Here is a 14996-nt window from a genome sequence, read left to right as displayed (position 1 = left end):
TGCCTACAACAATTACCCTCCTTTTCTTCCTAACAGAGGCAGTCATGATGCATGGGGCTGACCAACTCTCCCCAGGCAACCCCCTGGATGGATCTTCACCTCCATCCATTTGCCTGGCCCTCAAGTTCCAGAGCCCGTATCTGTTGCGTAAGGGCAGCTGGGAAGGCGAGGGAGGCCGGGAGGGGATTCGCCTGCCGCCCCGAGCAGGGACCTGTCTCCGTTCCCCCCGTCGCTTAGGTTCCCTCCTTCTGCTTGGTGGCACAAGGGTAGGGGACCCTCTGCTTCTTGTGGAGCCTCCATCCACTGCCTTGGCCCCAGGGATGGTAGGCTGTGGCTCCAACAGTTTGTCTCCCTCTCACACTCTCTGATACTCCTTAATGTTTCCACTCCCTCCCTCAGCTCTGTCACCAGGCTGAGCAGATCATCCACCTGGTCGCACCGCAAGCAGCTGCTGTTGCTGCTGCCCTCCCATGCGAGCGCCAGGCTCAGGCCCTCCCTGCAGCCGGAGGCCTGGGCAGCTGCGTGTTTGTGTGGGGGCCGTGCCTGGGTCGTCACCTTCCTTCTGGCAATGGCTTTTGGGTGAGTGGAAACCATGGCTTGGCCTCTCCTGGGGGGGCGATGACCACTAGGAGAGTTACCCTTTAGAGCCAGGAAGGGGACTGTGCCTTGCCCGCACGCCATGCCCATGCAAACTGACACATAATCTGCTGTGCCACACCCTTCTGAGGCAACGCGCCCTCTTTGTCTATATATATATAAAAGTAGGGCTGCATCATCAGTTATCAGCTTGCACCAAAGTTCTTAAAATACTTACTATTATTCCTATTTTTGGATATTGTTATTCCTATTTTTGGAATCAAAACCATTTACAATCACTAACACGCTGCCTATTAGAAAACTAAGAGACAGAATATTTTAGAGTGAAGTGATTTTTTTTCAAGAGCGTTAATTGGGAAGTGGGATTGAAAAATGCTTACAGAAAACTTCAGGAGGAAAAAACCAACACAAAAGAAAAAGAAGCCAACAACAACATGGAAAAACAGTTAGTTCAAATTCTAGTTCTTGGGTTTTATCCACAATTGCTTTTATTTACCTTTTTTTTCCTCTCTCCCCACTTTGGAGGTAGGAATTAGCTGTCAGTGTTCTCTTGGAAGAAATCAACAGAATTCTTCACAGAGATGGGAGAAGATCTGAAGATCAAGAGGCATGTAAGAAGGACAGAGGACAGAAGCTTTAATTAAGTTGTAAAAGTAGAGTAGTTTATGGGTCCAGTATTCCCATCCAAGAGAACAACAAAGTGACTGAAGAAGGCAGAGAAAATCAGAGAAACCTGATATAAACTTTTCTGGGAAGGATGATTCACTTCACAAGAGATGGGACAAATTTACTAAAGGGTGAGATGAAACAAAGCACTAATAAAGTTCCTGATCATTATTGTCTGTCACATTTATTTACAGAAATAGAGGGTCAAGGGTTTTTTGTTGGTTTGTTTTGTTGTTTTTGGGTTTGGTTTTTTTTCTTAATACAGATGCTGAGTGCAAAAATCATTACACTGTTCTGGTGAAATATGTTTTAAGCTGTCAGTCTTACACCAGGCAGCAATATGTCTTAAAAATTTCCTGTTAAATTAGGCTTGGGAAACTTACATGAAAATTGCATTTTTAAGATTTAAGAAATATTAGAAAACTAGTAGTCTCTTCCTGCAATAAAGACCTAATGTTAAAATCCACTCATGGCAAGTACTCTTTCTTTTGGAACACCACTACTTTCTAGATTCCTGTGTATCCCTCTGCACAGAAGTCTCCACCTTAGTTTTACATGCACATAACACAAAGCAGGACGTTCATGCATGTTACACAAAGCAGGACATTCACTCTAATGTTCCCTTGCATCTCACGTCTTCTAGGTGAAACAATCTGTTGTCCATTTTTAACTATGTGCAAACAAACTTTTGATATTGTTTTTCTTCACACATTTTGTACGCACACATTAACCAATTTGGGAAATGCAAATTCATCCTAATAGCTTATTTTTAGACTAATAACAATGAGTAGTTTTAGCATGCCAAAAGCATTATTAACCACTTGAGCTGGAAAAAAATAAACTAGCGTTTATATTAGAAACCAGAGGCCTCCTAGGGCATGAACAGTGACTGTGAGTAAAACTTTACAGACGCTAAGTCCCTTTTACATAAGGAAGTCTATAAAAACTACAGAGACACATAGAGATCTATATAGTCTGTTTAAATAACCTACTGTTTTCTCCTTAAAGAATTGTTTAGTTTCTGGAAACCTTCGGTGGTTGCTAACCTTCATCCCATTTCTGTGTTTCATCTTGACCTGTTCAAAGGGAGATTAGTTGATACATGAACTTTCCAAGAAAGGGATGGCATGAGTTCCTAAATATCAAATATGATTTTGGGATCAAGCTTTTGCCACCTCTTTCAGAATCCACAAGCTGCAACCATTAGCTGTTGTCTACTGAACTTTGTGACTAAAAGTGCTGTTTCTCTTTTTCTAGCGGGGATGGGATCATTAAAAGATACAGCATCTCAGCTATTGTCAGAGCAATAATTTTGACCAGAAATAGCCAGTGTCATTCTGAAAAAGGACTATACATATGGAATTTTTAAGATATACTTATTGTGCAGCTTTGTACTGTCCTTTGTTCAAATGAACATACGTTGGCAAAGCCTCACTTCATGTAAGACAACATTCCAATGTTGAGAAAATGACTGCTGTTTCACCATGTCTGATATCACTATGGTCTCTGTTACTGGAGAAAATATTTTGTGTACTCTGAAAAATATCACTCCTTTTTAAAAGAGGAGTTTTAAAATATGTCAGCAACTCTGGACCTTCCCCACCTGTTTAGGTTAATACCACTTGCAGCACAGAAAAGAAACCGGAAGACAACTTTTTACTGCAAGGTACATTATATCAACTTATTCTAGTTCAAGAAACTTATTCACACAAAACAATGAGCCTTGCTTTTAATAACTGTTTTAGAGAAGCTTTATAAAACACTGTCACCCGTTTTGCCTGGAATAGTTAGACAACACCTCAGTATTTTTCAGTTGTTACGTAAAGAGAAAATAATGGAGTCCATGTTTGTTATGTGCAGCCTTGGTATTTCACCAGACTGCGCAAAATCATGCCCTCCTGAACACAAGAGGAATCAAACAAGTGTGTTTACTCACAGATTCAAGCCTCTTTTTCTTGCACTTCGTGCTTTCCAGTGCTCCAATTCTGCCTTACGCTTCCACTGAAATGAGAGACCTTGCAACCTTGCTTATTTCCCAACATCTGCTTCCTCTACAATTATACTAGAACTTTTCACCGTCTGTGGGAAATCCCGTGACTTGGTTAGCTTCCTGTACGGCAACGCAGTTTGCTTTCTTTTCTGTCATTTTCTCAGATAAACAACTTTGACTTAACCGAATGATACATTCTTCAATTTATGTTTATACCATTTCAGCCTCTCAACAGTCATATTTGTTAACTGGGAGAATGATAGATGATAATTTTCCTATATGGTGCCTGTGTGTATGTTCTCGGAGATTTCTCTAGATCAGGATTTAAATACTTCCCATTAGATCAACTGTAACCTAATGTATTTCAACAGTCAAATCTTAAATAGCCCACTGTGTTTTTCAGAGAAGGTTTTGGGTAAGCTTAGTCCTCTTGTTAAGATTATCCTTTTCACTTTATAATGACACAAACTCAACACAGCAATTGTGTGCACAGTTGTGAGACCAGAATATAAAACTTAGTATTTGTCCTGGTTTCAGCTGGGATAGAGTTAATTTTCTTCATAGTAGCTAGGATGAGGCTATGTTTTGGCTTTGTGCTGAAACAGCGGTGATAATGCAGAGGTGTTTGAGTTGTTGCTGGGTAGTGCTTACATTAGTCAAGGACTCTTTCAGCTTCCCGTGCTCTGCCGGGTGCACAAGAAGCTGGGAGGGGATGCAGCTGCGACAGCTGACCCCAACTGACCAAAGGGATATTCCATACCATATGATGTCATGCTCAGCATATAAAGCTGGGGAAGAAGGAGGAAGTGGGGGACGTTTAGAGTGATGGCGCTTGTCTTCCCAAGTAGCTGTTACACTTGATGGAGCCCTGCTGTCCTGGAGATGGCTGAACACCTGCCTGCCGACGGGAAGTAGTGAATTAATTTCTTGTTTTGCTTTGCTTGCACGTGTGGCTTTTGCTTTACCTATTGAACCGTCTTTATCACAACCCATGAGTTTCCTCACTTTTATTCTTCTCATTCTCTCCCCTATCCCAGTGTGAGGGGAGTGAGCAAGCAGCTGCATGGGGCTTGGCTGCTGACTGGGGCTAAACCACAACAGTATTTAAACACATCAACTTTTAATCTACCACAGCAGTCGTCTGAAACAGTAGGTGGATATAACTTGAGTCAACACTTGATTGGCCAGTGGAGGTGTATTAATAGTTAACATAAACACTAACTTAAATGGGAGGTGTGGACCTGGTGGGGAGACACTCGAGAGAACAGAACTATTTGTTTTTTGGGCACAAAGTGGATTTTCCTGCTTTATAAGCTACTTCGAGAGAAAAACTCTCCCTTTTAATAGGAGCGTGGTGCTTACAGTTTTTATTTTAAATAACTTTTATTTCTGTGGAAAGGTGCATATCTTCAGCTCTCTTAGAGGGAAAATGGGAAATTGTAGAGGTGGCTTGATTACAGCTGAAGTATTTTGAAAGGGAAATTCAAATTTTAACTACTCAGCAATGGCAATTTGTGACTTAGGAAAGATCTGGCACAGAGAGCAAGGAAGGCCTGACTGCTGAACGGGTTAAGCCATCAGGGAGCAGGAACACTAGAAACAGAATGACTCCATCCAACTGAGGAAACTCTCCCTTGCTGATAAGATAAGAAATACCATAGTAACTGTTGTGTAACAATTGATCCAGCATAAGAGGGCTTAGCAGCCACCTTTGGCCAGCAGAGCTGACAGAATTTTGTCGGTTAAGTTTGTCTGCCAACTGTTTTCCTAATAATCAAATTCTAGTACTTTCCCTACACTAATAATTTGCATTTCCGTAACTCGAAAGGAAATTAAATACTTGGCTCTACCTTATCCACTCTGTTGTGTTTTATAGCATCTTGCACTTCTTGCGTGTTTTAATTGCATGAAAAGTTCGTTAGGCAGTAATGACAAAGGAATTTCACAACACTAGTGGCACATTCTCCTTTCATGACTGCAACGAATACATATGAACTAGAGAGGAAACCTTGGCAGAAACAAAAGTGACATTAGTTTATACCTGTATTATACAAAATTATCAACATGAATGAAGTAACACAGCTGGGCAGCAGCTTCATTCTCATCTTTTTCTCTGGTATTCATTGTGCCTTTTATTTAAACAAAAAAAGTGTGGTTTTTCTTACTAAATAACCCGTTTCAGATAGTTAAGCAACTTCTTACCACCATTCTGTCATTGTTTTCTCTTCCTATACGAAACAGGCCACTCCTTCCTCATCCCGTCTCCCCACACATCTGTTCTTGCAAAATCCTCCTATGCCACTATGCAGTTTTAGAAGTGTTTAGTATTTTTGCTGGGGGAAAACACACATTTGTTTCCCTCCTCCTCATTGTTTTTTCCTTCAGAAAAGGCATAAGCTGGGCCTAGAATTCAGAGCAGCTGTGGATGCCTCCATTTCTCAGCCTAGAGACAATCACACAGTGTCAGAGAGCAATGACGGCTGGCAGCTCCACAAGCGACAAGCAGCTGGGACCTGAGGGGGAGAAGACAGCTGGCGGGGTAGGGTCTTCAGCAGCCAGGGCCCAGTCCCTCAGTACCTGAGGGAAGTGAGCAGGGCTGGCCACGCTCAGGACCACAGCCAGGGTCAATGCCCCATGCAGCCCACCCGGCAAGTCCGCAGGATGAGACAGGTCTGAGGCCAAGCTGGGAAGCCGACCCGCGGCTCAGATCAGGTCCAGTGGCTGCGGGGCAGCTCCATGGGGACAAGGCAGGACCAAAGCCAGTCTGGAAGTCAGGGGCTGGATCCACAGGGCGTGTGGGGCACAGGTCTGAGAGACTCTTATGGCATAGCTGAGGCAGGGGCTGAAGGCCCAGAGCTGAGCTTAAATGGGCTCCCGAGCCCACAGGCAGGGACATGGGCATCCCAGGTGGGGCTGGTCAGGGCCATTAGGGCAATTTGTAACCACAGGGACCTGACAGAATGCTTTAAAAAGGTACTTCCTTTTTAACTAAGGTAAAAACTCAACATATATGCTCATTGCATAGGCCAGTTACTAAAAAAAAAAAAAACCAAAAACCAAAACAATGAAACCAGAAACACCACCAAGCCATCAACACTATGGCAAATCAAAAAACTTATTAGAAAAAAAGTCCTTTACATTTACTTTCATAGAACTGTACCACAACACCAGGGCTGCATCAATTTGCCCTGGCACTATGGATTTTTCAAACAGCTTGTGCTTATGCCTGGAGTCCTCTTCTCTTTTTCTAAAGGAACTGTGTCACCTTCTATACTTACCTTGGACTTCCAGTCTCTTCAGTGAAATCTCCATTCTAGGAGGTCTCTTCTCCTGGCCCTTTTTGTGATCTCAGGAGATTACCAAGCTGAAGGAAGGGTGGGAGTCAGCAAAAGGCATGTGTCTCAGTCTGATCCTTTGTGACTTTTTGTAAATAACCAGCAGAAAGAACCAGCGCATTGTTGATTGGACTTTGTACCAGTATGTCCCTCTTTCCTGGCACAGCTTTCCTTGGAGGCTACATTAATTAACTAGAGAGAGAGGAATGTTTGAACACATTAAAAAACATCCTGAAATACACTGACAAATTTCCAGTGCTTCTGTGGAAACAGAAAGTTCGCCAAGCATTTCTGTTTATTCTGCCCAGTAAAAAGTCAGAGAGAAACAATGACATTCAGAGACAGGTAAGAAGGGAGACTAAAGGGTTAACTTAAAGACACAAAGGAATCACTTGGCCCATTCACCTTAAAACATAGGCAAAAAAATTAGTCCATGAGAAAGATTTACAAATTAATAACTGGAGGAGAAAAACTGAAAAACAACAACACCCCCCCTCCCCCCCTTAAGGCCCTTTCTTCTCTCACAGAATCCCAGGTTGGAAGGGACCTCAGAGATCATCTAGTCCAACCTTTCTGGGAAAAGCACAGTCTAGACAAGATGGCCCAGCACCCTGTCCAGACGACTCTTAAAAGTGTCCAACGTGGCTCTCATTCCCCTTTTCTCAGTTGAAAAATTCAGCAAATTTATAACAGTTTTAAACTGAGATATAATCACCACCCAGTGATCTCTTTAGGGCTGATGGAGCCCTACGCCCTTCACAGAGCAGGCCAAGGTTGGCAGCTGGGCACAAGCCTGTATGAATTGTGTTCACTGTCTGTGCATGCCCCACCTCACCTCTCCCTTTCCATAAATATATGCACGGGAAAAAAAAAAGCCGTATTGCTTTAGCAGGCCACCATGCTAGAGACTTAAAATAATTGCAACCAGCAGTTTAAAGTCCTGTTATAAACTGCAGACTATACAGGACACTGCAAAGTACCCTTAACCTATGGTGTGTTAAGACTCAGTGTAGACGTGTGTAACCAGAGAACATATATGGTTATTGGAATTGTAATCTGCACAGTGTAACCTTGCTACAGACTACATTCTTGTCTCACAGGATACATATGTTCCTTACACTTTTAAATATGAGTGGATATATGGATGCTAAAGAGTAAAAAGGGTCAAGCAAAGAAACCTGACTGAAAGCCATGCACATACCCACAAATGCTTCGCTTGTACAGCACATTCTTGCCTCATTTCTGATTTTGCTTTGCTCTTTCTGGTCTGTTTTTGTCCAATATATCTGTTTGATGTAACACCTGAACCACCTTGGAATCTAAAACTCCTGCTACCATTACAAAAAATTACAGAAAGCTTGACCTCAATATACCTTCAGGATTAAGATACACTTTCATTAATAATTTATGTAACAAAGGTAAATTATGAAAAAAGCCTCTTCCGCCTCCTGCAAAGCTTCAGATGGGCACCAGATAAGAGGACAGGAGAGAATTACCTTGCAGTTTGAATAATACTTAGTGGCAGGTACAAGATTTCTTGCTGCTTCTTAGAAGGGATCTGATCCCAGTCACTAATGAAGACTGGCTATCAGAAAACACCAAGCCTGCTTTTCACCCAGCCACTGTTATTGTCCCAGGACTTCCTGATCTTTTTATTTTCAAGAACCAGAACAGGATTTCCGTGGTCTTCCACATATAGTTACACCAGCTGAAATCTTATCAGGTTCCCAAGATTTGGTAAGTCAAGGACTGTGCTACCACTTTGCCATACTTTTGCACCAGAATTTTGGGTAAAAAAATCCTCATCCAATAATAAAGCTCAATCTATGCAGAATAAAACTCATTGAATGGTAAGGAAAAGAAACAGAGGAAAGCAAATTTTTTTTTTGCCCTTCAGCTCTATATGAAAACAAAATGAGCAGGAAAATAAAAATATTAAAAAAAAAAAGAAGCACAAATACCAGCCTCTCTATGTTGTAAGGATTAAACAGAAACAAAACCATCTAGGGAACCAGCCACCATCAGAAATCTAATTAACAGCAAAAATTGAATAAATCACAAGAGACATTACTAAAATCACAAGCATTAATAGAACAAAATTCACACAAGCCCAAATCCAGTATTCTCTAATACCAAATTCTCTAATACCAAAGCAACCTTTCAGACACAGAAGAATTCAGGGGTGGGAATCAGTGTGCAAACACCTTCATCTAGACTGCCTATATATCATAGTGCTAAGATATTATAGTGAAGGTATGCCTGTCCCAAAACAAATCATCACTGAGAAAGAAGCTCAGCAAGCTTACGTGGCTGCAGGGGAAATCACAAGATACCAGCATGCTGGTTTCAACAGCCATTAGAATAAGGCCAGTTTTATAGAGTGATCTTAAGTATTAACTGACAGCCATCATCCGAGTTCTCCCTGGGTTGTACATACCCTGCCTTAGCATCAATTCTTTTTTTTATTTCCTACCTTTTATGATGCTGCAGTATGCTCTGTTGTCCTCACTCCAAAGTGAAACACTGTCTGAAACAAACGTGCTTCTGCCACACAGTGTCCATGAGTCAGGGGTTGACACAGAAGGTGGAAGCTCTGACATTAAAAGATCTCCCCCTCTTTGCCTCCTCAGAGCACAGAGGGCAGCAAGACAGAGGCAGCTTGATTGTCTAAGGAACTGGATAGCCACACATGTTCCACAGGTACTTCCCTTAACAGCTAATCAGCACATTCTCTGCTTGGGAACTGCTAGATCTCCTCTTGGCATTTCTGATTTTACTGCTAATTGAAAATAATTATCCTATCAGATTCACAGTCGTCTGCACCTCTGGAGATGGACCATACCCATAAAAGATTACATGAGCATGAACTCAGGTGAGGTATTAAAAGAAGAGCAGTCAGCCTCAGGTCAGGCTAGGCCATGCTGAGAACACTCTCTCTGCTATCTGTAGGGCTTTTATTAACACTAGCAAGCTCCTGCCTCTAATCTTGGGGGAAGACAACTCTGTTGTTCCCATGATACAAATTCAGAACAACTGTATGAATCTGCTCAACCTACTTTGTTAGAGATGAGTAACCACTATCCTCTTCTACCTGGAGACTGCTCTAGAAACTTGAATACTGAATTTGTGTGTTACCTTATAGTCTTTGACATCTCATGTTAGTTCTTTAAGAATTACATGTCTGAACTATAATGCGAACATCTTTGTTTATGCTGCTCTAGGACCCAGGAACTTCTGCCTGGCTGTGGAGGGATTCAGTGATGCTTCTGTAGAAAAGAATCTATGCAAAACAGTTGTTCTGGTTTTGGCTGGGATACAGCTACCTTTCTTCCTAGTAGCTGGTATAGTGTTGTGTCTTAGCTTTAGTGTAAGAATAAGGTTGTTAACACACTGATGTTTTAGTTGTTGCTAAGTAGTTTTCAGCTACTCAGTAGCTGAAAATGAATGCAAAAAAAAAAAACCAAACCCAAAAAAACCCCTCAGTAATTTCAGCCTCCCATGCTCTGCCAGCAAGAAGCTGGGAGGGGACACAACCAGGACAGCTGACCCAAACTTGCAAAAGGGATACTCCATACCATATGGCATCATGCTCAGTATTTAAAGTGGGGGGCAGTGACCACTGCTCAGGGGTGGGCTGGCCACTGGTTGGTGGGTGGCAAGCAATAACATTGTACATCACTTGTTTTGTAGATTCTTTTATCATTATTCCCCCCACCCCTTTCCTCTTCTGTTCTGTTAAATGGCCTTTATCTCAAGCAATGAATTTTACTTACATCCCCCCTCCCCCATCCCACTGGGAGGGGAGGCAGTAAGCAGCTGTGTGGTGTTTGTCCGCCTGCTGGGTTAAATCACAATGCTGTATTAACTTTTATTAACATTAACAGATACAACATATAAGGTGTTAAACTTCACACAGTGATCCAAAAAATGGCTGCAAAAAAGGTGTTTTTAATGACCTACTAAATAACTTTTATAATTCAGTAGCTGTGCTAAAACATGCTCTTACTCTGCCACCTGCACTCACAAACATACCCTCTTTGAGGCTGGTAGGTGAAAGAAAAACTATTCCCTCCCCCTCTTCCAGCTGTTGAAAGAATTAAAACTATTGCACTGCTAAACAATGCCGACAGCACTAGTCAGACCTCCAAGTATGCTGTAATTAAACGCAGCAAAGAACATCTTGTAATCTAAAAGGAACTGTTGTTTGGTTTGGTGTTTTTTTTTTTTGAATCTTCACCTCACCTTCGTAGTTTTGCACCAGCTAGTTGCCCCTTCCTTGCCTGCCATTTTTTTTGTCTTTTTACCCCATGAAAGAGTATGGTGTTACCCTCTAAAAGACAAGGCATACATTCATTGTGTTCATGTCAAACAGCTTCACATCAATAGCTTTGTATTATTACAAGAAACGGTAACCATTTTGCTACAACTAACTGCCAGAGTTTCTCAGGTGTTCCTATTAGTTAAAAAATTCATCATTATATTAAGATAGCGGTGTCAATTAAGAAATCATATGTAAAATAATTAGCTAGTTGGTTTTTTTTTTTCATTCTGCAGTATTGGATACTTTTCTCTATACATACACTAGAACAAATCTGTTTGTTTTCTGACCTTGCTTGTTTGTTTTATATTCAGTTATATCATGCTTGCAAACCCAAAGCATGGATCACCTGAAGCAAGTAATCACTTGGAACATGATCTACTCTTCCTTAAAGCTGAAAGGCTGATTTCTGGCAGCAAGAGCATGGCTACAGGCAAAGTCCAGAAATATAAAGGATACTTCCTCCAATTCATTACTATCTGCACTTTCTTATGCACAACTCTGTTTTAGTTGACGCAAAATGGGTGTCTTCATCCTTCCTAATAGGCTTATCTGACTTGTTCTCACATCTGAGATCCCCTGAGAAACTTTGATTCTTTTCTTTTTTCTCTACTCGCCCCCTAAGGAAAGGTCTCTTACATTTTCAGACTTTCATAAACAAATGTTCATAGTAATAGATCACAGCTAGGGAAATACCACAACAACCATTACTGATTTCAGAAGAAAAAAATAATGCATTTTACCAATGTCATCACTTACATACCTAGCACAACCTGACATCTAAAGCAGGAACTAACTTGTTGAAGATTTCATTTTGGTTTTTCTCTCCCAGATTACAAAACAAGAGGCTTGGACATAATGAGCATTTAATGAGCTCTTCGGTACTCATGTTTGAGTGTTGTATCACAAAAGCATGTTACCTTATAATGAAATACTGCAATGAGGAAGTAGTCCTATTTGTCCCCTGCAATTTGCCTCTATAACGATAATAATGACAATCTGCAATATAGTGATAATTGCTTTTTCCTTCCTACTGTGCTCATGGTTCACTTTCTATCCTGTTGCCTATGAGGAGGAGAGCAATTCCAATCAATTTTCCCATTTAAACTGATGCTATCAATGAAAAGAACCATTTGGTAGATGTAAGCAACACTTATTGATGCTTCCTTTATAAAATATTTACAGTGAAATTCTGGACGTGACCCTGGAGGAAAATTGTATAGATCCAAGTGATTGCCAGGACTAAAAGTAATAAAAAAGTCTTGCAACAGTCTTCCTGTTTCTGGGGGATAACAGGAAAAGGAGTCAAATTCAGGAAAGGGCATGTGCCTTCTTTTTGAGCTCCAAAAGCTGCCACTGCAAATGAGCTGCTTCTGCTCTCACCTTTGCATTAGGTAACATTTAATTACTTTATCTCTCAGGCAACTACTCATGAAATTATGTTTCTGCAGAAATTAAAGCACCTTCTTTGCTAGTCATAACGTGGAGCTTATTTACATTAAATGTGGAACGAAGTACTTAAAAAGTCATATACTCCACCTTCCTCTGCAATGAGCAGAGACATCTTCAACTAGATCAGGTTGCTCAGAGCCCAGTCCAACCTGACCTTGAATGCTTCCAGGGGTGGGGCATTGACCACCCCTCTGGGCAAACTGGGCCAGTGTTTCACCACCATCCTTGAAAAAATTTCTTCCTTATACCTGGTCTGAATCTCCCTTCTTTTGGATTAAAATTACTACACCTTGTCCTGTCACAACAGGTCTTGCTAAAAGGTCTGTTCCCATCTTCCTTATAAGACCACCTTTCAGTATTGAAAGGCCGCAATAACGTCTCCACACTGCCTTATCTTCTCCAGGCTGAACAACCCCAACTCTCCCAGCCTGACCTCACAGCAGAGGGGCTCCAGCCTCTGACCTCCTGGTTCCCTGACCTCTGGACCTGCTCCAACAGGTCTGTGTCTCTCCTGTGCCGAGGACTCCACAGCTGGAAGCAGTGCCCCAGGTGGGGTCTCACCAGAGCTGGGTAGAGCAGAGAATCCCCTCCCTCGCCCTGCTGGCCGCGCTCCTTTTGACGCAGCCTTCTGTGCTGCAAGCGCACGTTGTTGGCTCACGTCCAGTTTTTCATCCACCAGTACCCCCAAGTTCTCTCAATCGTCCCCCAGCCTGTATTGACTCCAGAGGTTGCCCTGACCCAGGTGCAGGACCTTGCACTTAGCCTTGTTGAATGTCATGAAGTTCACATGGGCCCACTTCTCCAGCTTGCTCAGGTCCCTGTGAATGGCATCCCACCCCTCAGGCACGTCAACCACACCGCTCAGCTTGGTGTCATCTGCAAACCTGCTGAGGGTGCACTCAAACCCACTGTCTACGTCACTGATGAAGATATTAAACAGTACGGGTCCCAGTACCGACCCCTGAGGGACACGACTCATCACCGGTCTCCACCTGGACATCGAGCCATTGACCATGACCCTCTGGATGTGACCATCCAGCCAGTTCCTATCCACCAAACAGTCCACCCATCAAATCCGTATCTCTCCAGTTCAGAGAGAAGGATATTGTGGGGGACCATGTCAAAGGCCTTACAGAGATCCAGATAGATGACATCCGTAGGTCTTCCCTTGCCCACTGGTGTAGTCACTCCAACTCAGAAGGCCACTGGGTTGGTCAGGCAGGACTTGCCCTTGCTGAAGCCATGCTGGCTGCCTCAGATCACCTCCCTGTCCCCCGTGTGCCTTAGCATAGCTTCTAGGAGGATCTGTTCCATGATCTTCCCATGCACAGAGGTGAGGCTGACACACTGGTAGCTCCCAGGGTCCTCCTTTCTATCCTTTTCAAAAAAGGGGTGCAATGTTTCCCTTCTTCCAGTCCCCAGGGGCTTCACCTGACTGCCATGACTTTTCAAATGCCATGGGGAGTGGCTTGGCAATGACATCAGCCAATTCCCTCAGGACTCTTGGGCTGCAGCTCATCAGGTCCCATAGACTTCTGTATGTTCAGGTTCCTCAGCTGGTCATGAACCTGATCTTCCCTTACAGCAGAAGGGACTTCACTTCTCCCAGTCCCTGTCTTGCGGTCCATCCACTCGTGATGTGTGGGAAGAGGGATTGCCAGTGAAGACTGAGGCAAAAACGTTGTTGAGTACCTCAGCCTTCTCATCGGTTGCTACCAGTTTGCCAGTCATGTTCATTTGGGGAATACGCTGTCTTTGACCTTCCTTTTCTGGCTGACATACCTGTAGAAGCCCTTATTATTCTCTGTGTGCCTTGCTGAGTTCAGCTCAAGCTGCGCCTTGGCCTTCCTGACCCCATCCCTACACAACTGGGCAATGTCCCTGTACTCTTCCCAGGACACCTGTCCATGTTTCCACTGCCTATGCATGTCCTTCTTGCCCTTTAGTTTGACCAGCAGGCCTTGACTTATCCATGCTGGTCTCTTGCCTTCCTTTCCCAATTTCTTACAGATGGGGATCTAGAGAAAAATGATACATGTAATTAGACAAGTTATCAAAGATGATGGACACTGGTCAACATTTCCACAATGGATCTTTTCCAGGAGAAAGTTCTACTGAACATCTGGATTGCCAGGCTATTCCTGTGAGCTGTGGTCAGCATTTCAAGGTTCTGACTGAACCTCAATTTCACCACTGAAATCAGAAAGGAAATTTCAGATTTTAATACCAGAAGATATTATTACATGTGTCTACCCTGATATACTGTATAATGCATGGCAGATAATTTTATTAGTGGATGAAATATTTTTTCCTGTTAATTTCAATGGGTGGAGTGGAGAATCCAAGTTTAAATATAAGTGCAAAGAAACTTACCTTGCTATCCTAGTCAACCTGTAAGTTTTGCAGTGATAAAATAAATTTCTTAGGAAAACAATAGGATAGGTTTGTCTCTCCTTTGGACTTTCCAAATCCCACTTGAAAGAACTGCAAATTTGCATGGTTTTTCAATCTTCTGTTAGAAATTTGGATTCTCTAGTATTTATACTATTAAATGGCTACACAGTGTGCACTATGAACTCTGTTCAACTGTATTACCATTCATTCACAAATAAAACATGCTTGCTGCCTTTGAGCTAAA

General features: G+C 42.5%; 1 protein-coding gene and 1 long non-coding RNA gene across 12 annotated transcripts in view; one reads left to right on the top strand and one right to left on the bottom strand.

Annotated features, from left to right (window-relative positions):
* The window catches only part of LOC142065644 (beta-1,4-galactosyltransferase galt-1-like), a 22673-nt gene extending 15910 nt beyond the window's left edge, over positions 1–6763 (bottom strand). Inside the window, exons 1-2 of one of the 8 annotated variants that reach the window (XM_075111983.1) lie at positions 6532–6763; positions 2256–2339 (exon numbers count right to left, since the gene is read on the bottom strand). In XM_075111983.1, the coding sequence (XP_074968084.1) occupies positions 2256–2333 (78 nt within the window). In that variant the 5' untranslated portion in view covers positions 2334–2339; positions 6532–6763. Of the gene's footprint in view, positions 1–2255; positions 2340–3199; positions 4060–6531 lie in introns of those variants that run through there. The other 7 variants (XM_075111982.1, XM_075111989.1, XM_075111985.1 and 4 more) reach the window with 7 other exon arrangements.
* Positions 3972–14996, top strand: LOC142065648 (uncharacterized). Of its 4 annotated transcripts, none has more exons than XR_012663466.1 (4): positions 3972–5792; positions 9144–9288; positions 9394–9460; positions 11221–14996. It is a non-coding gene; the product is annotated as an uncharacterized LOC142065648 (long non-coding RNA). The 4 variants fall into 4 exon arrangements; XR_012663467.1 differs by having other exon boundaries at positions 4016–5792; positions 9219–9288; positions 12762–14996; XR_012663465.1 differs by having other exon boundaries at positions 4021–5792; positions 9219–9288.

The sequence above is a fragment of the Phalacrocorax aristotelis genome, chromosome 17, assembly GCF_949628215.1.
Source record: "Phalacrocorax aristotelis chromosome 17, bGulAri2.1, whole genome shotgun sequence".
Taxonomy (NCBI): domain Eukaryota; kingdom Metazoa; phylum Chordata; class Aves; order Suliformes; family Phalacrocoracidae; genus Phalacrocorax; species Phalacrocorax aristotelis.
Note: the sequence above shows the minus strand (reverse complement) of the source record. Positions and strands in the feature narration are given on the sequence as shown.